General features: G+C 47.8%; 1 protein-coding gene across 3 annotated transcripts in view; it reads right to left on the bottom strand.

Annotated features, from left to right (window-relative positions):
* The window catches only part of COL5A1 (collagen type V alpha 1 chain), a 151,133-nt gene that overhangs the window by 23,344 nt on the left and 102,915 nt on the right, over positions 1-24,874 (bottom strand). For all 3 annotated transcript variants that reach the window (XM_086763616.1, XM_086763615.1, XM_086763613.1), the window contains exons 25-42: positions 24,666-24,719; positions 22,275-22,319; positions 20,821-20,874; positions 19,378-19,422; positions 18,302-18,355; positions 16,586-16,693; positions 15,923-15,976; positions 14,638-14,691; positions 10,075-10,119; positions 9,687-9,740; positions 8,700-8,744; positions 7,572-7,625; positions 6,955-7,008; positions 3,422-3,475; positions 2,115-2,222; positions 1,818-1,907; positions 1,672-1,725; positions 938-1,045 (exon numbers count right to left, since the gene is read on the bottom strand). In XM_086763616.1, coding sequence (XP_086619742.1) covers positions 938-1,045; positions 1,672-1,725; positions 1,818-1,907; positions 2,115-2,222; positions 3,422-3,475; positions 6,955-7,008; positions 7,572-7,625; positions 8,700-8,744; positions 9,687-9,740; positions 10,075-10,119; positions 14,638-14,691; positions 15,923-15,976; positions 16,586-16,693; positions 18,302-18,355; positions 19,378-19,422; positions 20,821-20,874; positions 22,275-22,319; positions 24,666-24,719 — 1,134 coding nt within the window. The remainder of the gene's footprint in view (positions 1-937; positions 1,046-1,671; positions 1,726-1,817; positions 1,908-2,114; positions 2,223-3,421; positions 3,476-6,954; positions 7,009-7,571; positions 7,626-8,699; positions 8,745-9,686; positions 9,741-10,074; positions 10,120-14,637; positions 14,692-15,922; positions 15,977-16,585; positions 16,694-18,301; positions 18,356-19,377; positions 19,423-20,820; positions 20,875-22,274; positions 22,320-24,665; positions 24,720-24,874) is intronic.

Raw genomic sequence — 24,874 nt, forward strand, 5'->3', positions numbered from 1 at the left:
ATGGAATACAGCGGCTGATAAACACTTTTGATATCAACAATCAATCACCGTAAGCATGCTCATCTAGTCTGAAACCACCGCTGCCAGCATTTGCTCGTTTTGCTGGGGCTGAAGCTGAGCTTAAGTTTGAGGCAGACAACTCAAAAGTTCCTACAAAACTATCTGGGTGTGAACTAGAGGCACAGCCTTCCTCCTCGGGACCGTCACGGTGCTGTGCTCTTCAGGGACAGAAATAGTCATCCCAGCCCACGCTCTCCTGCCCGCACGTGACATTTCACGCGCGTGCCTGGGGAGTGAAAGACGTGAGAGTTTGCGCGGGCTGGCTGCTGAAGGCTCTGGAGAGGGACCATATGGCAGGGCTCAGCCGCGCTCTGCACGGGCTCCTGCTGACAGCAGCTCTTTCCACGGGTGTCAACGGGACGCCTGGGAACACTGATGCTGTGCCAGCACGCAGCATCCCGGAAAGCGGAGCCAAAATCTCTGCAGCACCTTCCCGCGCTGCCCCTCGGCTGAGGTGGAGTGAGAGTAAGGATTTATTTGGGCTCAGTGGAAACTGCTGCTGCCGTTGCATCCTCGTACGCAGAGATGGGGCTGGCTCACTTTGCTCAGAGGCCTGTCCTTTGGCTGTTTGTCACCAGGAGGTCACACAGGCTGTCATTTTACCTGTTCAGCCCTCAGCCCTTCCTGTTGCCTGAAGACATTTTGGTCCCTGGGATCACATCCATTTTTGATAGCACAGGTGTCACAGACGGGGCAGTTGAGCTGCTAACATTCAGTGGTTTGATGCACCCAAGATGAGAAAATTCCTTCCTAACTGATTCCTTCTTTTTTTCTTTTTTTTTTAATCTTTTATACCAGGGGCTGTCTCCATTCTCAGCTTCCTACTGTACACACATCTATGTGACCCACAGCTGTTAATCTTTATATTGGTACTTACTGGGGCTCCCTTTTCACCTGCAGGTCCCGGAGGTCCCTGGGGGCCAGGTCGCCCTGGCAAGCCTATGGGGCCGGCTGATCCTGCGGGACCACGCTCGCCGGGAGAGCCCTGTCAGGAGAAGAAGGAAGCATTAACTACAGTACCAAACTTTATATACAAGATAGATATAAATCCAGCAGTAGGATGCTGCAAACACACCGTAAGTGAGCACATTTGATGGGGTGACTGCCATGTGATGACCTGGTACCATCAGCCTGAGGGGTCCTGCAGATCATTTTTATATTAAAATCCCTGGAAGAGCTGGGTTCTGCTCTGGATGGTGCAGGGAGCTCAGTTTGTGGGGGCACACAATCAGCTTGGAACAAGAGCACAAGCCACTTCATGGCCAACGTGGCAGGCGGGGCTGGATGATGAATATTTTCTTCCAGGAGGGCTGCACTGAACACGAATCTCAAGTGGGGACAACTTTCAGAGGGAAAGCTGGTAACTTAGGGCAAAGTTCTCAATGTCCTGAATCATCTGTTCCCTCAGCTTGTCACGTATGTCCATAGCGACACCGCAAAACAACTGAGCTACTACATGTGTGTCTCGTAAACTAAAGCAATATTCAAGCAAGTCGTTCGTTAGTGCAAAGGAAATAACGGATAAAGCCCTGCGCTGCGACCAGCCCTCTGGTTTGGCTTGCCAAGCTTGTAAATGCATTAAGTGGTGCCTGGGAGGGCAAGGATACTCACTGCTGGACCCGGGGGGCCTGGGGGACCTTCGTTGCCTTTCAGCCCTGGAGTGCCCTGGAAGGAGGAAAACAAAGTCATTTTGGGATCGGGGTGCTGCACCGCCTGGGGATCCTTCCCGCTGGAAGGACTGGGCAGCCTCTACTCACAATGGGACCAGGGAGACCTCTCTCTCCGGGGAAGCCTCGCAAGCCGGGGGGACCGTCCTTCCCTGGGAGGCCAGCGGGACCAGGGTCGCCCTGCAAGGTCAGTGAAAAACAGCTGAGGATTTGCAGACTCGGTAGAGACCCAGCTTCTCCCTCTGGGCTCAAGTTGTGATGAAACACTGCAAAACATCTTTTTTTTTTTTTTTTTTTTTTTTCTGAATCATCCCCCTCCATCTCTGGGAGAGAGGTAGGCGTCCAGGCTCGCACGGACAGTGAATTCAGTAGGCTTCTCGTCCCTACCTTGGTCCCTTCTTTTCCAGTGAGGCCAGGAAGACCTTGTTCACCTGGGGGACCTGGAGGGCCTGGATGTCCCCGCTCACCCATTGGCCCAGTCTCACCAGTCGGACCCTGAAGAAACAGAGATTGGGGAAAAGGTGTCGGGTATTGGCAGAGCAAACCATGAAGGAAGAGGTGCAGGCTATCAGTTTATTTCCTTAGGTTGCAATGGGATGGCAGATGCTCCTTCCCTTTGCTGTCCCCTGTAGTGCCACCAGGAATCCCTGCGGAGATGCCTCCTTTGGCGTCTAAAGGGATCTTATTTTGGAAGTGGGCAACATTGCACTTGACAGACTAGAGGCACTGGGAACCTCTGGAATGAAAGCGTTCACATAAACCAGATATTATTGCTACAATTATTATGCTTAGGGTTTTTTTTTTTTTAATTGAAAACTTCCTGAGTACTCTACAATCATGCTGATTCGTCCTTATATGGGGCATAAATAATGGATTAGGCTTGTACTACACGACAATTACTGACTGCCTCTCTGCTGTACGTGGGCACTAATGGTGATGAGTGTAACATAAGGCCCGGCGCAGAAGGTTCCCAAGTGGCCCATTTCAGAGTAGGACAAAAGCCACACACACAAGACTGTAACGTCCCTGCACGCCGGTGTCCGCTGAGACAGTGGCTGTAATTCACGTCACGCTGCAGGGTGCCACTTAGTGTAAGCAGAATGATAACACTGCGATCGCTCAGCAACCACACATCACACTAACTACCAGCAGCAGAGCCAAATAAAATTGCCATAGAACTTAATTTGCACTTGAGAAGACGGACACAGTCAGGGAATTGCTCCTAATCAGGGAATTAACAAGTCAGGGATTTTATAATTTAAGAGGACAAATCAATTATTTTGTAATTAAAGAGCAATTTCTTCAGCAGTTCAGGAAAGAAGACTCAACCTAAAGCCAGTCCCCACTGAGTCTAGGACTCTGCCTACAAAACTGATGCACGAGCCTTGTACTTGAGGGATACAAATTCTGGTTACGCAGTTACTATTTCCAGATTGCACAAAGTTCACTGCAACTAAAAGAAAAACAGGCCCACTCTGACAGAATCTAGCAGCACTTTCCATTAAAGAGGGATGCATTTCTTCATAGCAACATGGAAGAGCACTCTTATGCTGCCCTGAACGCCCTCTGAGATCACGTTTAACTCTCTGGTTGCTTAAAGTCTTTACTCAGGTTTTGCGTAGCTGGTCTCTCTCTCACCCTACATGAACATGAGCTCCTGAGGGCTGGTGAAAGCACGGGCATTTGTTTCTTACCTGAGGGCCTACGACACCGGGGGGTCCTGGAGGGCCAGTCTTGCCTTGGAAACCCTGTAGGAGACAAGGAAAAGAGAAAGAGATGATGCTTCTGCCAAGGAGTGCTCCAGCGAGGGTCACAGGCTGCCACCCGACTGCTCCTCCTCTGGTGAAACTACTGACCAGGAACGGGAGGACACCCAAAGACAAAGGAAACAAGAAACCAAACAGAAGGTGGAAAATGTGCATTTGTACATTTACGCAGGGATGAAACAGAGGAACAGAAAGGGATTCTCAAAGCTCAGCTCTGCTGTTTTGGTAGAGCTACTGTGGTTTGGCTGAAGGATTGGCCATATCTATGTATAAAAGGATTTGCTATGCTCATAAAACCTATGGAAGAAATGGCTATCAAAAAGTCAATGTATGAGTTTCTTCATGCTGAGTAATCCTTAATAACCATTTCCCCTCTCCTACTCCCCATTCTGGTACTGGTTTAGGCTTAGCTCTGTGTCAGGCTTAGCTCCCAGCGGTTCGGAGCCTGGGTGACCGGCTTCCACTTTCGGCAGCGGTGGTGCCGATCTCCAGTCCCACTGAAGCCCACAGCCCACCAGCCTGGGGGCTGACTGAAGCTTCATTTCTTTCATCAGCATCTGTGGAAAGAAATCACAAACGTGTTTCTCTCCAAATGCCGCTGAGTAGCGAAGTCCGCATGACGGCTATTTACAATGATATTTTGGAGTGACAATAGCGAACCGTCACCACCGTGATCGTTTAGCTCTCTAAGCCACTCTTTAAAAAGCACATTAATTATCAATCGTACTATAGCATGCTGACAAGCTTGAGAAATGTCATTTAGGGCACACAGGCTATTTCCTCATTGCCACAAAAGAGATCAGATAAATCCCAAGCCAGCAGTAATGTGTCACGCTAAAAAAACTACTCGATGCTATTCTATAGCTGTCTGTCATTGATGGGAAAATGGCAAAGCATCTTTGGGAAATGAATGTACAATTTAAACTCTTATCGCAGAAAAATATTTCAGCCAGTTCTGTGCAGGATGTTTCTTATTAATCTGAAGAAAGGGGTTTCCTTTATCCTGTCCGAGCCTTGGGCACAGAGTTTTTAGACTTTTTCTTGGTTTTTTTTAGACTCAATCTTTGTAAATCTAATATGGCCAAATATTTCAGCATCCTTCAGCATGCCTATTTGCTGCTAAATGAACAGTAAAATAAAGAGAACTATTTGACACTCAGATTTCAAGTCTAGGTTTTCTTGCATGACGGTACAGAGTGCTCTGACAAGGCTACTGATACGGAAATAATATTTAACTCGTTTTTATGGGGTTTTTTCCCTAGCTTTTTGGCACTGTGTAAGGGAAGGGAGATACAAAAAGGGACTTCTGCTACTTGCTTCTGTATATGTCTGCATGCACCTCAAGAGGATGGAAGTTAAAATGATCTTTTTAAGTTTGCTGATGGCACAGATTAACCAATTTTTGGTTTGCTGGAATTATTTGCCTGTGCTAGACAAGCCACTGCTGCTATGAGTGAAGAAAGTACCAGGGAATACTTTCAGACCACAAGCAATTGAAAGCCAATTTTCCATTCATATTCATGCAGACTTAGAGTTTGATGCTTTATTCCAAGTTAATAACAGCAGATGTATGTAAAGTTTTTACTACTACTAATTTGGATGGAGGTGTCCTGGATGTTACAGGAGGAAGGAAGACTGAATGTCACAGTCAGGCTCTGGCCAGTGAAAATTACTCTCTTTAAGTTAATCCTGACCTGAGGACTGTGTTCAAAAATACCGCAAGCATTGCCTTAAAGTCAGTCTTACAGAGTGTAAATAAAAACCTGGTGTTGTGCTGAGCAGTATTTGCATTGCCTGGCTTAACAAATGCCGGAAAGTTAATTAAATCGTTGTGTGAAAAGTTGAGGGGAAAAAATGGATAATGTGTAAAGCCTTTTTAATGCTCATTTGCTAGGAAAGACAGTGGAGAAAAATGCAAAGCTGAGTAGAGGAAGTTGTTGTTTTGTTTTTTTTTTTTCCTGTAGAATAAACACAGAACAAAGAGTCTACCTGCTAACATGCAGCATGCACTGTTGGGGAAAGGGACATACCAACCACAGCAAATGAGCTGGATTGTAAACAGCTGAGGAAAAAAAAATAAACATCCCCAGAAATGCCAAACAGAAATACACTAACGACTGCATGCAGAGGAATACACGCAGAAGGGGCATTTTTGCTTAGCGTATCCTTCAAGCAAAAAAGGTGCAGAACACAGAGTACCAGGGACGCACGACAGCCAGGGTATCATACCTTCCGCATGCCTCATCGTTCTCCTTTGGTGAGAAACAATGATTACATCTGTGCAACAAAACCTTGGAAAACGGATAAAGCAGTACGCGTACGATACAGTGAGGTACCTAACCAGCCAGGAGCTGCTCCCCGGGTTGCAGCGAGGGATTATTGCTGGAGGGGGCTCAAGCAAACCTTGGCGAGGCCCTTGTGCGTAGCTGTGGCTAAAAGGCAGCGGCAGCAGAGATGCTCTTCTTACTCGGGCGCTAAGGCAGCGGCTGAGACACGAGCGTGCTGCAGTAATAGGTGCGGATAGAAAAACTAGAGCAAAACCATTGCACCCTTCATCTTGGCCAGGAATTGCCTTCCTCTCAAAACAAGCATGGCCAAAACCGGGCTGTAACTCTGCTGTGCAACAGTTCTTGGCGTTGGCCAAAAGGTGCATCAGGAATTGAAAAGCATTTATTTCTCCCCATTGCAGCTTCCAGACAAAATAAAACTGCCCCTGACTTAACGCAGCTGGGTGCAAAAAGCTGAACTTGCAAACGATGGAGCCCATCTTGCACGAAAAATCTGCTACCACAGCCCTAGAGTTATGCCTCTGGAACAAAGACACAAACCCTGTACATCTACAAAGGATGGAGTGGGAAAGGAAGCACAGACTTTACCCGTAACGGCCGAAAGAGCAGAGGCACAGCCTTCCCCCTCAGCAGGGCAAAGGCACGGGCACCTCAGTGAACCCTTGGGGTACAGAGCCTGGCTGCAGGGGCTGCTCAGGAATCACCCCCCAGCTGCTTCTCCACTTCGTGAAAGCAAAAGCCACACCAAGCGCTGGCTTGTGCCAGTGCTGACCCAGCCCCAGCCAACACCCTCCCGCCTCGCGAGGAGCTGCCTCTTGCAGCACCCATTGCGGCAGAAACCCAGCTGCCTCTGACACCGGTCACCGGCATCACTACATCTCTGCTCACATTTTCTCCATGCATGATGCACATGTTGACCTCCACAATCTACTAAAGGGTCAGAGAGAGGGGAGTTGGTGCACAGCCTTCACAGAAATCATCATTAGACCGACCCGTCCTGCTCAGAAGAGGGCTGCTTCCCATAGACCACCCCATGCAGCTGGAGAGACACAGACATCCAGGGAAACCAAACGTGTGCCCACACCTCCCCAGCTGCACAGAAGGGTTTAGAAAAACCAACCGGCAAGACGAGACTCAGGACTAATGATCTGCCCACGATTTTTAGCTACTTACGGTTTCTCCTCTCTGTCCGGGGTGACCAGGCAATCCATCCTTCCCAGGAGGACCCTACAGCAGAAAACCACGGTGAGAAGGAACATCACTAAGCGCTCAGCAGTAAAACTGTGATAAGGACTGAATCAAACCTGCTTGCCTCCTTGCGTTAGTTCCCATCCATTTTAAGATGTGGCCCTTCCCCACACATCTCCCAAAGGAAAGATTTCTCTTACAGGTCCAGAGTGGGAGCGAGCTGCTCACCACAGGGAAGGAAATCACACCAAAAAGGTTCTGAGGTCCCCCACCAGTGCACAGTAATTGCAGAGACAGAAATGTTACTTGGTTGTACTGTCCTCCCAGTATACAGAGGGAAAATAAAGAACAGAGCAACCATGGAAGATCCTAGCGATATTGAGTCATTAGGAAATGAACATTTATAATCAGCTGCAATTTACTTGGCTATTATTTAAAATCTTCAACCATTGAGCTATTATCATGATGTCTCAGTAATGCCTTTTATTGGGTACATCACCGCTTGTCAGAACAGCAGCTAAGAGTGAGCTGGCACAGGCAATCGCAGCTGGATGGGAAAGACTTTATGTTTCTTTGTATGTTCTAGAGAAAGTGTTACTTACAGGGGGGCCTTTTGGTCCAGGAAATCCAGTCGGTCCTTGAGGCCCTGGTGGTCCCTGGGATGCAAAAGAAGCCAGAGAACACAGTTAAGGAACCTGTAACGCTTTACTGTGAAATGCTAGCTCTGCGTGAACAGCAGATGAGCGCAAAGGTACGGAAAGCCAGCTACTTCTACCCCAAAGAAATGCCCCAAAGCACGAGACGCAGCTGCACCGAGCCCTCCCTTGAAAAAAATGCACGGAGAGAGAAGGACCACCAGGCACATTTAACCGTGTGGCGTGTCCAGCGGCAAAGGGCACTTCAAACGTGATGAGGGCTATCAACCGCTTAGTGCCTTTCCCTCCCAGTGCTATGAAAAATAGGTTTCTGCCCATCCCAGCTCAAGTGAGAGCACCTGGGAGCTACCAGCTCGTGTGGGAACGAAAAAGAGAGCTGATGGCTTCGGGGGCGCTGCTGCAGATCGCTGCTTCCCCAGAGCGGCAGCTCAGCCCTTTCCCTTACAGTCGCAACCAGCAGATGCAAAGCAGGGACCAATTTCACATATTTCCTCCCGGAGGTAATTTTGTAGAAAATTTACAAGCAAAAAAAAAAAAAAACAAAAAACAGGAAAAAAGGCAGATATTGAGGCTAAAATAATGAAGTCCCATTGTTTCAGTATTTTCCACCCAGTGTGCTATAATCTGGAGAAAGCAGCATGAGGTCCTAGAGGCCCATATCCTCCAGAAAACAGGGGCTCTGGCTGCCTGCACAAAACCCACGGGTGACTTCTCCCTTTTCCCATGGAGCGATGCTCACACAGGACACCCAAGGTCCCATCTGAGCCTTCCCTGGAGAGCTCAGAAAGGACTTAAGGGCTGTACGTGACTCACGGGACCCCCTCTCTCCACACAAGCACATTTCACCTCAGATTTCTAAACAGATTGTCTCCTTTCTGCTGATGGATGTATGCTAAGCTGCATCCTGGCTCCAGCGAGCTGCCCACCCCCCTCTCTGTTTCATGGGGTACTTGGTAGGATGCTCACTGCAAAAATCCCTCAGCAGCACCTCAGCCCTGCAAACCCGCCTCGTCTGCCGTGTTAAACTAACGGGCCTGGACTGAGTCCTGCTTTCGCCCCACCAAACCCCCTTACCCTTTCGCCAGGAGGACCAGGGGGGCCGTCACCACCAGAGTTGCCCTTTTACGGAGAAACAAAACAACACACCATGAAAAACACATACATCATCATCGCAGCTGCTTTGCACAAAGACTTCCAATGGCACCAAGCCCATGGTGACACCCCACCCCACCGGCTCCCCCGGCCCCTCTCTATCAATAATTCTGTATCAGGAGCAGCATCCAGTGACAAATGAGCAGCTGTTTGTTCCCCTCACACTGCTTAATAAAAATACAGGAAAGATAACATCAGCGAGCTCAGGATATTTCCACCAGATAACGGCCTCCCTCTGAGAGATAAATGCCGCCGCAAAGATGAGGTATTTATCAAAAATTCATGCCGACACAAAGCCGAGACATTTATTTTTAAAGCCGGCAGCGCGGCGGTGACAACGCCTCACTACAAAAGCTTTGCTTCCATCATGCCAGGCGATTGATGGGCACTTAATCGGTCTCTGCAGCGGGTTCTGGAGTGTAGCGTGCCTCCAAGATTGGCTGGCAGAAAAATAACTGTTTGGCCCAGGGACCAATTGTGGGCACACAGTGCGCATGCGAAGTGCCTCAGCAAGGTGCCAGGTTCTAGAGACCAGCAGCAACATGTGCCCCGTCATCCACGGCACAGCCTAAGGCCTCTAAGGTGCTTCAAATGCCACTTGAACACCAGAAAAAAAATAGAGCTTAGGGCAAGCGTCAGCAGATCGTAGGGTTGTGCTGGTCCCTGATGTGGGGGTCCTCCCTCCCCTTCTGGTTGCAATGGCTCCTCATGTGTACATGTGCTCGATGTCCTGCTGAAACGCAAGCCAACGTGTGTTTAGGATCTGTACACATACTTTATGGGTGAGTTATGAGCCGTTTGGCTGGGCAATGAAGATCAAGAGAAAAGGGAAATGGAGGACAATCAACCAGATGGTCTCTTATACCAATGCTTTTTAGGACAATTCCAACAGGATCTCCAAAACCTTACCTTCGGGCCAGGTTTCCCAGTGCTTCCCCTAGGGCCTCTTTCCCCACGTGGACCCTTAAAAAGACACAAAAGAGGACATTTTAGCCCTTATTGCTACTCACAGCACTTCATTGCGATCAGGCAAAGCGCCTGAGCAGCGCCGGGTCATCGAGCTGTCCCATCAGCAGCCAGGGGACGGCAGGAGCCTCTGTCACTGCCTCTGGAGGCCTGATCCTGTTACGACCTAAAACCACGTTCACTGGTGAGCCCCTGCCCCAAGTCACTGTGTCCCCTCTGCTTAGTGTTAACTGCTGACGGCCAGATCCCACCCAGTGAGGACACAGATCATGCTTTCTCCGGGTCTTAGCAAGCTTTCAAAATGCACGAGAACGGAGAAATGGATCATTACCGTTGGACCGCGCTGCCCCCTTGGACCTGGTTTGCCAGGTGTCCCCTGCAATGGAAAAGAAACAAAGAAGAGTTAGTGGCATCGGAGGCTGAGCTCACAGCAGATGGACCCTCAAGGGAGCCTATAGCACACAAATTCCCCCCAAAACCTCTCCAGTTCTCATGTGCAATGAAAATGACAACAGCAGGTTTACTTCCACCTCCCGATTCTTGTATTTATTTTCATTTATAATGCTTGGGCAGGTCTGGATGGCAATCCCGACGCCCAGATGACATCTACCATCTGAGGGAAGGAGTCTCTTAAGAAAACACATCCTGAATCCTCTAAAACACCACACAAACTTTCAAAGATGCGGCCACTCGCTCAGACCACACACCCTTCCACCACAGCAGAGCCAGCAGAAAGCTCTCCAACGCTGCCACCCCAAAGCCTACGGTCCCTCCTCCCGCTGCTCTCCGCTCATCCCTTCACCCAGCTCCAGTGGTGGGGAAGGGCTGGTCCTCACCCTGGCCGGGAGCAGGGCAGGCCAGCTTGCACCGATGCACACGCGTGTCGCAAGACCTGCGCTGTTAAATATTTAAAGGACGACAGCAGCAGAGCATGGCTCCTGCTCTGAGCAGTTATTTTACACCGCACAAGCCAATTAAGCTGCCCCACATATTTACAAATCTTTCCTCATCTCTGTGAACTTTGTGCTAAACAAGTAATTTAAGACGTTGTTTTGCAGCAGCGACAAAGCAGCAGGCTTATGAGATCTGACAGATGCACTCAGCTTCCTCTAATGGGAGACTGTGATTAATTCTGACAGAAGAAAGACAGAGGCGGCTGGGTCCTAAACCTGGCATTACGTTAAGCTCCATTACCCTGCGCCTAAAGAAAACTAATGGCCTAGAGCTTTCTCCCTGAAAACACTATTTTGGCTAGTGTCAAATTATCAGAAAAACACCCATAGGTTTAACTTCCTTTCTTTGGACCTGCAGTCCAGTGTTGTTACCAATCACCTGTTAAAGGAGGGAAAATAAAGACTGGCTTTCTATGTAAGGAACACAGAACGCTTAAAATATCACTTGCCATTTTCTGCCCCAAATCCATCATTTCACAGTCTTGCCTTCTCGTCTTTGGCACTCATTACCCAGGCAAACATAAAACAGGAGCTGGAAAAACTTTACAATCAACTTTCTTCAAGCTACTAAAATTAGCCCTGCTGAATCCTTCTCATTCGGTGGCTCCATTTAATAAACCCTGCTGGCATAACTTTTCTTAATTAATTACAAAAAATAATTTTAAAGTACTCCAGCTGGTTTTCCTTCAGCTAGGGGAGGCTAAAGTCAGAGCAGGTGGAGAGGAGCGCACGCCGCCTCCCTGCAGGTACCCCTAATACGCTCCTCTCCTTCCATTCTATTTTTAAGCAAATTTTTCCCCTGCTTATTGCTATCATTAATCATGCATACAGCACCGTGTACTGTTGTGGAGAATTTATATAGCACTGTAAATGTACACAGACCTATATTTTTCAAACAGGCGTGCTGAGGGAAAGGCATCTAAATTCAGATTATTTTCCAGGGACTCAGATAAATGGTCTGGATTTTGGTACCTCCAGGCACCCCCTGGGCTCTGTCAGACCGAGTGAGATCTATTACCCTGTGCTAATGGCAGAGGCCTATTAACTCTGAAAATAAGGCCACTTATTCACGTCTAACTATTGATTTTACAATCAGGTTTTGAAAATACCCAAGCAAGCTCACCCCAGCTCGCCTCCGGCCGCAGGGTGAGAACGGGCATCGTGACCAGCAGCCGCTCGCCCAAACCACCCTGCTATTTAACAGGTCACACTTCTCCAAAAACCCTAAAATATCCTCCCCCCGCCCCATTTTTAACTTTTCCAGCCCTTTTGTGCAGCTGAAGGGGCAGAAGCTGCGGTTTCAGGTTTCGGGAGCTTTAGTGCTGCAAGCTCCAGCAGCACCAAAATTCAGCTGCGCGTGCTGGTAGGATCTGCTGGTGCTGCTCATGTGCCATGAGTTTTCACCTTTTTTGAATTATTTAAGGACTTGGGAAGAGTACTTGTGCTGCTGAAATAATGAGCTGGAAAGCATATTTGAAATCCTAGATGATGACTATTTGTAAGAGAACCGCGTGATTCATACTATTTTGGACACATAAACAACATTGCTGAATAGCATAATAGTAATACCTTGTAAAAAGAGAGGACAAACAAATGATTTTTGGTCGTTCCAGCTGCAAATTGGGTTACCCCACAATGCACTGGAGAAGCAAATCTCAGAAACTCTCTTTCTTGACTGTATGTGGACATGCTCACAAAATAGCAAATTTACTGGTCTCAAGAGAAACAGAGGAGACGTCTCACTCAACTAGGCTTAGATTAAGTTGATGGTGTCCATTTGGTTTGTGTGGTGTGATCCCAGCTCAGTCTATTGTCCTGTATATAATTGCTTTTCACCAATTTAAATTGGATGCTTAGAAGCAAAAATAGAAAGAGGATAAAAAAAAAAATTACTGAAAATTAGTATTTCTTCTATTCTTAAAAGATTTTCAAGCTAAGCTCCTTTTACTAAAAGAGCGATTTGTCCACAGAAGTTTCTCTCTCTCTACCCAACTCTCTAACATGCAAACACACCGATAAAAGTAGTGCACGCTGCTGGACTGCGTATGGAATGGCTTAAATGGTCCAATCACACATTGGAGAGAGAGAAAAAAAACAAACCATAAAATAAATCAACTTATTTCTGTTTGACAGAGGCATGCCAGACCATGCTCCCCCTCAGGGGCTGGGGTGCCAGACTCTGTCCCTGCTCCCCATACACAAAAACCCTCTAATTTCTCCCCAGATTCCAGTCTGCTTCCTTTACACCAGCGGTTCTGCGGCCGCCAGCACAGGGGTGCCAGCCCCGCCACAGCACGCTCCAGAGCCCAACCCGGCCCAGGAGTGGGACAGCGGCCACCCGGCACCTCTTGACTCCTAAGCCAGGACAACACCAGCTTCTGAACTTGAAATACAAAAAACTCTTTTCAATTCCTAAACTGAAGAAATGGGTGGCATGCCAGGGGGTGGAACCAAGTGTCCTCACTACCTCCTCTTAAAAGCACAAAGCTCATTTGGAACAAAAGTGAGCAAACTGCTGGAGTTTTTTTGTCTTTTCTTGTCTCATCATTGCTTGGTCCTGATGCTGGCCCCCTTCCCAGCACTCCTGCTCTCTCCTCAATCCCTTTCAGGCTGGATATTGTCAACGTTCAACCAGCCTAACTAACCCTTGGGGCTTTTTTCCAGTCTCCAACGACCAGCTCCTGGTACCTCGTTGAAAGGTTTCCCATCCCAGTTGTCTGGCTCTCCATCCCACCAGAATAAAATTAGCCGATGGAGCAAGAGGGATGCAGATGCTCGGGGATGCAAAGCAGCATGTCTTCACCCCGCTGCGGTGCCGATGCCCTGTTTTACATCACCCAAAAATCCAGCCCAAGGATTTTATTGCTGTATATTTGATAAGGCGGGTGGTAATTATTGAGCTGCAGTGAATTCAAAGCATTATTCACGGCCTCCCTCCTCCAGCCTGGAGCGGAGGAAGGGGAGAGGATGGCGGATTTGTAGTTCAGAATGAAATGAAAATTACTCAGTAGAAAAAAAAAAGAGGGGGGAGTGGATATAAACCAAATTTCAGTGGCATGATATTAATGCAGTGCAAAGTGATTTATATTTTCTGGGCTCCTATCAAACAAGCCTGTTAGAAGTCATTTGTATTTAAATGAGAGTAAAAAGAAAACTAATTCCACTTGGTCTCCTCACTCCTCCTTTTTGTCCCTGTGACCAGAGCTGGTGCAGAAAACGGCTTTATGTTTACACTCTGAATCTCTTAATTCAAGCATGTCTTCCACAAAATAAAAGTATCACCAGGGTACTTCGACAATCCCTACTCGGGAGCAAAGTCTGTGGAGGTGGGGTGAGAGGCAGAGACACGTCTGGAGGATGGAGCTCCCACATTTTAAGGGTGTTTATGAATTTAGAATAGCTCTGCTTCTTAAAAAGAGGAACTTGTAAGAGTGTTTTCATCCTCACATTTTGAATCTCAAGTTGGGCTAAAGATGGTTCTTGCTGCTTCTGAACAGATTCATCCATCTCTAATAATTACTGTTAATTAAAAAGCTCTTCCTGCCCTGAGCAAAGTCCGACAGCGCGGGAAGGATTCAGGTTCAGAGAAATCTCTTAAAATATCTTGAGGGAAAAATTTCCAGTGTTTAATTGGAAAGCTGCTGTCTGCAGTGCTGGCTGTGCTATTACTGGCACCCTCCTCTCCCAACAAACGGCGTCGGGAGCCCCATGCCTGCTCCAGGCTTGGGCTGGTCCTGCGCTCCCTGTGCCCAGGACCTCGTCCTGGGATGCGAGGGGGAGGATGACCCTTCTTGGAGCAACCTCTTTGTACAAAAGCAACCAGAGCATCCGCCCAGCAGCTGCCTGCAACGGAGCATTCCCCACGTCCTGCCCCAGGACCTTGCTTTGGAGAGAAAAAAAAAATAAAAACCAGCAAAGCAGCTAAAGAAAGCGGCTCTTACCCGTGTGCCCTTCTCTCCGTTGGCTCCTGGAAATCCTGGGAAGCCGATTGAGCCCTTGGGGGGAAAAGCAAAGAGAAAGAGCGGTTCAGGACACCAAGAGGGGCAGCTCTGGCCTGGAATAACCCCCAGCGAGCTCTCACTGATGGTTGCAGCTCCCGGCTTTTTTTTTTTCCCCCAACCTTCCTTTAATAAAAACAAAACCAAAGACAGACCCAAAATGACCTCAGAAACTAAGTTTCGTCCAAAAATAACAACAAAAAAAAAAGGTCCGTGCCTCATTAGGAGTCCCTGCAAAGGCCCAAGCCCACGGTTGCACGGGGCGCCTGGGGAACAGGCAGACGTTTGGTTTTTAGCTCCTAAGTCACTACATGTTGCACATGAAAATTTAACTCCTGGCTTGTTCCTTTCTGATGCAAGTGCCTGGAGAATAGCTGCTGCTTTTAAAATATGAATTAGAGAAATGCAAAAAAAAAAAAAAAAGTACCCTAGATATAAAATGCAAATTAAAAAATAAACCATCAACAGAACAACCAGGAAACAATCTCTTGCAGATAATTATGCCTCCAGTGTTAAACAAGCCTGAATTTTTTTTCAAGCAATGAACATGAATAATAAAATATGATTCTTACAAAAAAAAAAAAAGTTAACAAAAACGTAAGTTACCAAAGCCTCCAGGGCATGTAAAAACTGGGCTGCAGCCTCAGTCTATGTAGTGGAATTCACAGTTTTAATTTGAAAAGAACATTTGAAAATGGACCAGATGAAGGTGGGCGTGTAGATAAGATACAAAGGATGTTTGCAAATCCAGGAATAGTGGTTTTATTTTAATTTCAGGGAGACCCTGAATCATTAGCTATTCTCCTTAATTAATTAGCTAACGCTAGCGCAGAGCTTTGAAGATACAATACAAGGAGAAGGACTATTACGCCTGTTACCAGCATGAAAGCTCACGTGGAGCCTGTTCATACTCATCACCAAAGCAGTCCTGCACGCCCTCGCGTGCCGCAGCCCCCGTCCCACCGCACCTCTTCCCATCGCTTTGCAGGAGACTGAAGCGATTCAGAACCAGCCACTGATTTCCACCAGCTAAGGGCTGGGAGCTGTTTTCACCCATCTATCAATTTGTCCTGCACGGGTGGGAATGAGGGAAATTATGCCGTTCCACTTCGTCCCATGAGCGAGGGGCTGAGCCCTTGGCACGGCGTCACCGTCAGAGCTCGGCCGGCATCCGCTGGGCTCCCCCGCGCACCCCACACCTCTCCAGGACTGAATCCAGCCGAGTTACCTTTGGGCCCTGCCTGCCCGGGTAGCCGGGCAGTCCTGGCACGCCGAGTTTTCCCTGAAACACAAATAAAAGTGTGTTAGTGTGGGCAAGAGAGACCTCGCGAGCACCTTCAGATTTGTACCAGCGGAAAGGGGAGATGCCAAGGGCAAAGAAGTCAAGAGCAAAGCGGACAAGACACAGGTGGAATAAAGCTGTCGGGGCACTGTGGGCATCCTCTGCCCTCCCCGAGGCAGGCCCAGTGGGTCTGATGCAGAGTGGGCACTGAAAATGTTGGGGACCTACTGGGGAATGATTATATTTGCTATCCTTTTTTTTCCAACAGGATGCACCTAGAAATTTGACTGGAGTCCATGATAGTTTCAACTTCTCCATTTTTTCCCTCTGGTCTTTTTTTTCAAGACATTGCAGGCGAGCAGACAACCCCAAAGAGACCAACATCTCAACGTGCTCAAGTCACATCGCTGCAGTAAAAACATCTAGGTCTCCTTCGCATTGAATAACTCAGGCCAGCCTTCACACAAAGCATCCACAGCTCATCTTCATCCACTGCCCTAAAATCATCCCTCCATGCTGAGCACTGCCCTGGCCACCCACCCAAGACACCCAAAGAAAAGCAGGTTTTGCTGTTAAACATCCCTGGGAGATTCCATCCTCAAGACTCACCTTCTCTCCAGCAGGACCAAGAGGACCGGGATCTCCGTTAGGGCCTGAGCGACCTTTGGGACCTTCAGGACCATCCTCACCTCGGGGGCCAGGAGGTCCAATTTCCCCCTGTTAATCACAAGACAAGCGTTGATGAGGCGGCCAGGTCCCAGACCCTGTGTTTGCTGACAGCAATACCGTCACGGCTGCAATCAGATACTCCATAGAGCTGCTAACCCTTGAAGAAAGCTGGTCTTCACCAAGAGGTTCAGACAAGATTGTCACTGAGTAAATCGCAGAGCATTATTAGAGGACCAACCTTTCATTCACATAGCCTGGCCATTATCTTCCACAAGAGCCGTCTTTTCCTGTGGACCAATTATCCCAGCTACACGCAGCACCTCTCCACCGAAACAGCCTTCATCACCTCTGATTGCAGCGCACCCTTCTCCCCACCTCCCAGTTCCCAAATCTCAGTCTGATGTGCAAGCAAGCCCTGGGAAGCGTTTCATTGAGGGCTGAACTGGGCAACTGGAGAAGAAAGAGCGGGCTGGAGCTTTTGTGCAGAAAATCATTACGAAATCTGAGAGCCCAGGGGATCGAGCTATTAACGCGAATTGTTGTGACACTGCAGGCTTCGGCACGCAAAACAACGGTTGTCATTCCGTCACGCAGGGTAACAGGAGATGCTTCGACGCTGCGAACACAGGCAGCCTTCTTCTCACTCACCAGAAGCTGGATGGATACGGATTTATCTGCCAGGCTCTCGAGTACCCCTTGTCCTTTCATTGCTCATCATAAAGCACAAAGAGTTTGCTGGTGGGAACAGGAGTGGTGAGCTTTGTCTGAAGGATTTCTGCATTTGGCGAGGACAGGAGCCACCTCCCCAAGATGCCACCTTTGGTCCTGCTTCCTTGGCAAGAAGTGGGGGCTGGGAAAGCCTCCAGTTGTTTTAACTGTTCAGTTACATAGTTAAATGCCAGGAGAAATGGAGGATTTTACTTTACTTCCATAAGCCTTCATGCAAGGCATTCATTTTCCTTTAAACACCGGCATGAATGACTGCAGAGTGTTCTTGATCCCTGGGAGGGCAAGGTGGGGAAAACCAAGCCCCAGGCAAAGCATCACTCAGACAGGGGACAGGGATAGCCCCCTGTCCCCAAGGGCTGGGTGTGAAGGATGGGCAGACGCACTGCAAAGCCGTGGGCTGTTGTGTTCCACTGATTATAAAAGTTTTTGTGACTAGGCAACGCGCCTTGCTGCTGAAGTCACGAGTCTAACGTAACACTCCACCCCCGGCAGCTTTCTCAGCGCTGCTTCGGTTTCTATTAAAGTGTGTTCCTCGTGACTTTACACCTCACACTGATGTTACAGAAGCACACCAGGCTCAGCAAATAATGATGCCTACCAGACCCTAGATATAACATCATGGGGGGAAAAGAGATACTGGAAACAAATATATAATGCAGCTGGACCACACCGTATTCCTAGCAGTCAAAGGAGCAAGCCATGGCCCTCTATTATCTCTCAGTTTTATTTTACCTTTAAGGTGCAACTAGCAAACGTAGAGGTTTACAACTGTTGTGCTTGATGTGACCATGAAATTCCTGAGTTCCTGCCTCAAGATTGGATGTGCCAGGACACCAAGAGTCTCTCTCCCCGAGCCACGTTCGCATGATAACGCACAAGGCTTGAACAGCAAAGCACTATGCGATCATATCAGCCGTAGGCTCTTACCCGGTCTCCTTTGATGCCCATGTCACCTTTGAAGCCAGGGAAGCCATCTTCACCCTAAATAACAGAGAGGGGCAAAAACAGACAAGGTGTATAGATTGGAAAAAAAAAAAAAAACCCACAGAAGAAAGGCTTCTCTAGCCTCATTGTATGGCCTCAACCTAGGAGGACAAGATCAAGTCCCTGACTGCCCAACACACTGGCTTCTGCAAGTCTTTGGTGTTCACAAATGGGCATGGAACCCCAGCCAGGCTGTGACCGCCAAGGTCTCTGAGGAATCACAGCAAGTACTCCCTACATCCCATCCTAGCTGCAAGTCAAGATCACAAATCTGGCTCAACGTGATTAACAACACCTTGCCAGTACTGGGAACCATTTATTTCTGAAGTACAACTGGTTTTATTTTCATGGAGGACGTTTTACACCATGCTTCGAGGCAACCTCTAGGACAGTGGCAATATTTCTTTCAGCCAAGAAGGTTTAATTGCAGAGCTCAAATCAATAATGTATTTCATCCTACAGCAAATCTCTCATAGGCAATGAAGACACAGTTCTCAGAAAGACTTTTAAAGTCTGGAAGGTCTCTGCCAGGATTCCCTAGCTAAAACTGCCAGCTTTGCTGCTGAATCGCTGGGGGCAGGAACGAAGGAATATAGATCTCTGTGGGAGTGGGCAAGATTTTTCTCCATCTCCTGCTCTTCCTCCGGGAGAAACTAACCGCATCTTTTGAGACATGCGGAGACAGAATGTTGACTTTCTTATTGGCATGGGTTTCACAAGCAACTCTGATGATCAGGCTGGGCAGCATATCCCGTATGCTGTCATCCAGCTGTAACACACCACAAACCTGTCAGCTCTACTGAATCACTCAAGTTGCAAATTTTGTCAGGAAGACATCATCCTGTGCCCACTCTGAAACCAAAGAGGTTCCCAGTCCCTCGGGTGCTCAGCTCCCCTGCTCATCTAAGAGAACCCCCCCTGTGCAGGAGAAAAATGTCATGGGGAGCATCTTGTGAGGTGGGTCTACAAAAAAGCTCAGAGGCTGTAGAAAACCATTCCAACGTACAGCGCCAACTCACCTTTTCACCTTTAGTGCCTTTCAATCCACGAACACCATCTGCTCCCTTGCAGGACATAAAACAAGATGTTACAAGGGTATAGGCAAGCTTAAGATTGAAGAATCATTAATTATGGGGATTTTTGCTTCCTCCAATATTGACAACGGTATCTCTGCAAACTGTGATATTCCTAAACATATTGATAATCAAATATCAGCCACTAACATCTGCCTTTTGGGTTATCAGTGAGTACCTGACAGTCACAAACCTCCGCTGACTTGATTTGGCAGGTGGGGTTGGTGGTCTCCACATGTCCCCTGCCCATGATTATGTTTCCAGGGACAAAACCCACCATGGAAAGTTATTCTGCATCTCTTTTCTAAAAAAACATTGCCACAAATGCCTTGCTGCCAGGGTTCTGGTAAGCCAGGCAAGATCTGAAAGTTATTTATAGCTGCAGACCCAGTGGGATGCAGTTTTTTTCCAAACTGGAGGCTCGTGCAGTTAATAGAACGTTGCTTGTAGGAAGCAAAACCCTGTCTGTATGCACTACGGGCTTGGTGCGTGACACACTTTCTGTAGATCACTCTAATGTGGAACAGTTCCACTTTAGTGGTAAATACAACAGCAAACACATCCCTAATGGACCACTACGTCTCAGTCTGCAACCTTGCAAGAAACAATATGAAAGCTTGCTTTGGCTAAATACATTGTGCTTAAATTTTGAAGGCAGAACAGAAAATGAGTTTCTGCTATTGAAAAAAAAATATACAAGGGGGTTTAAGAGGGCTTAACTTCACCTAAAGTCAGTCCCCAAGCCATGTTGGTATCTGCTAGCACAGATCCCTGCAGATTCATTGGGCCTTTGGGATGCAGGATGCACCTGAACTAATACGTTTTGATGGGCATAACAGCCAGAGCCGAACGGGGAGAAAAAACCCACCGCGTCCTTATCAGCACGCAAGCGCTGCAGGCAGTAGGAGCGAGGAAAGAGCTGGAATTCAGTCTAGTGAAAAAACACATCGCTGAGATGCACAGGCTTCGTCTAACAAGGTTTTGGGTCAGCAGCATGAAAAGCTTGCTTTGTTTTAGTAACAGGCTATTTTGGTTTATTAACAAGCCTTGTTAAAGTCCTCACATTCTGGCTGAGATTTACTTTGGTTGTAAACCAGAAATGATTGGAATGGGACTGAGCCATGCTCACAAAGAATTAAAAGAGAAATCTCTCCAAAGCACTGAATGATGCTTGGAGGAGTTATTGGAGAGCAGGGAACCTGCAATCCTCATGGCCTACACGAAGACATTGGACCAAAGCTTGAGGAGAAAATACATTTGGTCACTGAGGTGGCCCTCAGTGCCCTGGTTGGGCATCTGTGCCCAGTGGCAGTGCCCACCTCCAGCACAAGCCAGTGAACCCAAGTTGAACAAACAACACCATAGACACCGTTTCTGTGTCCTCCTTACCTTGACTCCGCGGGGTCCCGGATAACCGATGGGGCCCTGAGGACCTGGCGGACCCTGGGATGAACAAAATGCAAGCAAGAAAAACACATCAAAAATCAACATGAACATACAGCAATAAGGAGTGTGTGGAAAACAAAAATCCCAGCCATCTGAATGCTTCAGACCGGGTGGAAATGGCAGTGGCCAGCTGAAAATAGCTCAAAATAGCACAGAGAGCTAAAGGAACATCACCTCGAGCAGGTGCACTGAGCTGAGCCAACAGCAAAGATCCATACAATAAGAAAGGAGGATGAGAAGAGTCCAGACAACAACAACTTGTTAGAAAGGGGATTTACACATTAGATTGATTGTTTTTGTTTTGGATTAAAGAAAATAACTTCTCTGAAAGAGGAAGAGCATGTTCTGCTATCTCCTCCCTCCCAAACCATCCTGGTTTTGCTGTAACGCAGCAGAGCTTGTGATGATGATGATCACAGAGAGAAGGTATTGCTCGAGGCACAAGCCTCAGGGTGATGTCCTTCGGCCTCAGCTATGTGGGAGACGAGATGCTTGCAAAACTGCTTTCTGGCCCTGAAAGCTGCGAATCCCCTGGGACACCACGAGCTGTGCTGGACGTGGTGCCAGATATGTGCCCTGCAAAAAAATCTCCTTCCCACCCTCGCTGCCACACTGTCTTATACCTGCAAGTGAAACACTTTCTCCGAAATCCCCTCCTTGATGTTTGCTAAACCTCTCCCAGCGTGGGGAGCGCTGGCACAACCGCTTATTGGCTTCGCGTATTGTGCAGAAGCCAATGTTTGAATTTTTGGCTTTGTGTGATGTCAGCCGGACAAACGGCTGTGGCTGCAGGTTGTGCTCGAGCAGCACCCGAGCAAGGCTTGAGTGGACGTCCATCAAACCAGACTGTGCTCTAATCAAGGGCTTTTGACAAATGTAATGTTTTTCAACTGACTGCGACACAGTGAGAACGCAGATGGTAAATCTCCTGGACAGATGGACAACTGAATAATTCAGGGACTCCAGCCTCCAGCAATATTCTCTAATATATTGTTAAAGAGGGACTTTGAGTGGGGAGGGAATAAAAACGAAGGGCAGGAAATACAAAAAGAGTTATTTTCTGCATTTCCTGTGCCACGAAAGATATTTATTTGTGTCTGATTGAGAGAAGGTTTCTCTTCACAACTTCAGTTTTCACATCCGCTGGGCTATGGAGCGCTGCTCGCTAGGAGAGCTGGGAGGAGCTGACAAAAGACCAGCCCAAGCACCAGAAGAGACTCCCAAACAGATGAAAGCTGGTCTCAGATTTCAAATTTCAACAGGTTTTACTTCTTGCCACCTCCATTGACCCACATCCCCTGGCTGCCCAGCCATCCCCGGGGCCCCATGGAGATCTCTCTCCATCCAGCTACCGTGACCTTCCCCTTAGCAATGACTAGCGTCTTGTTCCCACCTACCTGACTCCCTTTTTCTCCAGGAGGACCCTCCTTGCCAGGATGACCCTATTAAAAGAGACAAAGAGATGAGGAAAATTAGTTTAGTGCACGTCTAATGCTTCAAGATCCAAACCAGCTCCCTCAGGCAGCTACGATTTATTTGTAAGAGAACAGCTGCTCTCCAGGAAGCTCTTACAGATGCTAGTAGCCCCCCTGAAGCCAACTTGAAAGAGTAAGCTTTCCCTAAAAGGAACAGAGCAGCATTTGGGTCCTTGGTGGTATTCTACCTGGTTATTTATACTTTTACTCTTCACCATCTTTCAGCAGAGAAGCACAAACCATTTTGCAATATTCTTCACATATTAGAACACCTCAGCAAGCTCAGCAGCAAGCAGTATATAAATTTTGCAGATAGGAAAACGGATAAAAGTAACTCCATGCGTTAACAAACTTGTGAAGGTCACAAGATGCCCAGACTGGTCAGAGCCCCTCATTAATTTCCTAATTCCTAGAGTCCATTACAAGATCTCATGACGAATGCTCAGCTAACCTGCATCCCCGCTAGACAGCGGCTGGCTGGATGCTGGCCAGCATTCTTCTTGGGATTTGATGCTGAGTAACTCAACGTCCAAGAGTTTCAAACACATTCTCACCTCACAGTCTTTAGAAACCTTTTCCTGGGGTTGCAGTCAGTAGAAAATAAGCGTGAATTGCCTCAGATACAGCTTGGAGGATTAGTGAGAAAGGGGGGAGATCCGTAAGAGCAGTTTTTAGTGTTGACTTCCCTACTGTTAGAACCAAAATGGAGCCAGGATGGAAGATCTTTGGTTGGCAATGTCTGTACAAAAGCAATAAGCTCCCGCAAGGGCACTCACTGCACACCCAGGGACCTTTTCTTTTATAGAGATGATGAGAGCACATCCAGCCGCTCTAAAGCCACTAACACCTTCTGCACTCAATGGTTTCTTTGGTTATGAACTCTCCTCCAAATACAAAAATTTACTTTCTACCAATATTACAAAGAAAACCACAAGATTATTTTCCATCATCAGTCTTTGGGACAGGAATGTCAGACAAGCTGGGTTTCATAAAACAAGATGGTATAATAAAGAAACAAAATGACAGCTGTCATTTTTACATCAACAGAATGCAGGAGAAAACGCAATCTGAATTTGTCCTGTGGGTTTAAACGGCACCAAGAGCACCAAAGCACAAAGCAGGTCGTATAACTGTGCTTGCCATCAGCTCCTCATACCTCTCTGCACCCCAGGGGAGGCAAAAATAGAAGCGCAGCATGATTTCAAAACCCTTTGTCCACTCTGCACTAAATCACCACCATTTTCAAAACGCCCGTCTCCATTACTGCTACTGAGATAAAAAATTGTTGAGCAACTTGGCTGGCTTTCGCAGAGAGATGCTTCAGGCCCTCAGGGATTTTCAGATATCTTCCAAGACCAATTTTGATACAGAGAACATGGGCGAGTTTTTGTCCTTGGAAAGAGCAAGCCTCATGCTTACAAATGCACAAACTGACTGCAAGCTACAGGGCTCCCTGTGGCAAAGGACCGGTGTCCGTGCACACCCACACGTGCTCAGCTTGCAGGTTTTACACGGCCTTCAGTCTGTGTAAAAATAGACCTGCTGTCTTCTCCGGCTGAGCTTCCCTGGAGGCTGCTGTAGGAATTTCACATCGAAAGCTACAGACTTAGAGATGTTCTGGGCTTTGCTCTAGCTGCTCTGTTGACTCAGCTAACAATTGTACGAATGTTCGAAATGCCTTCTGTGGGAATGATAATCCCAGCGTGGGAAATGTAATTTTTTTTTTTTCGCTATGCTCTGCATTTGCATTAGCAGAATGTAACTATTTTACATTTGTCATTCTCAAAACCAGGTGCCTCTGAGGGGTGTAAAAAAGAGATCAGGCTTAAAGGCCAGAGATTTTTAAGACCAATTTCCAGAGCAAGGAGCAAATGATGTTTAAAGTAGGATTAGGAGGAAGCTGCAAGAATACAACATTGACATGCGATTTCAACCTGTTCTTATCACCGTTCTGCAGCAGTGCCCAGAGGCCCCGAGCGAGATGAGGACCACCCCGTGCTTGTGCTGCGGAACACGTAACACACGCGGCACAGGAGACCGTCCCTACCTCGGTGAGCTGCCAAGCTACCCAGAACAGAGAGGAGAAACACAAGGAGGGGAAAGAGAGGCCCAAAGAGATGGTGAGAAGTACCTGAGCAAAGTCTGGAGCAGGGACAGGGCTTCTCAAACCCAAACCTTTCAAACCAACCGAGTCGTGGGCAGGCTGCTGGCTCACACGCTTCACAAGCCCACGGTGCACCCCAGGGCGGATGGGTGCAGGATGACGACCCGCAGCCCTGGTACCAGGCAGAGACCCAGGAGAGGACAACTTACCGGAGGTCCATCCGCACCAGGCATGCCAGGAAGACCAGGTTTGCCCAGCGGCCCCTAAAAACAAACAGAAGATCAACAGCTGCAACGGTCAAAGCATCAGAGGATGGGGCTTTCAGGCATGTTTCTTGCTTTTCAGAGTTGTGAAAGGCTGCAGAGAGGTGACTGCTGGAAAAGCTGCCGTGACTTGTAGGAGTCTGCTTATTACTCTG

Source organism: Chlamydotis macqueenii, chromosome 20 (assembly GCF_036417535.1).
Source record: "Chlamydotis macqueenii isolate bChlMac1 chromosome 20, bChlMac1.mat, whole genome shotgun sequence".
In the NCBI taxonomy this organism is placed as follows: Eukaryota; Metazoa; Chordata; class Aves; order Otidiformes; family Otididae; genus Chlamydotis; species Chlamydotis macqueenii.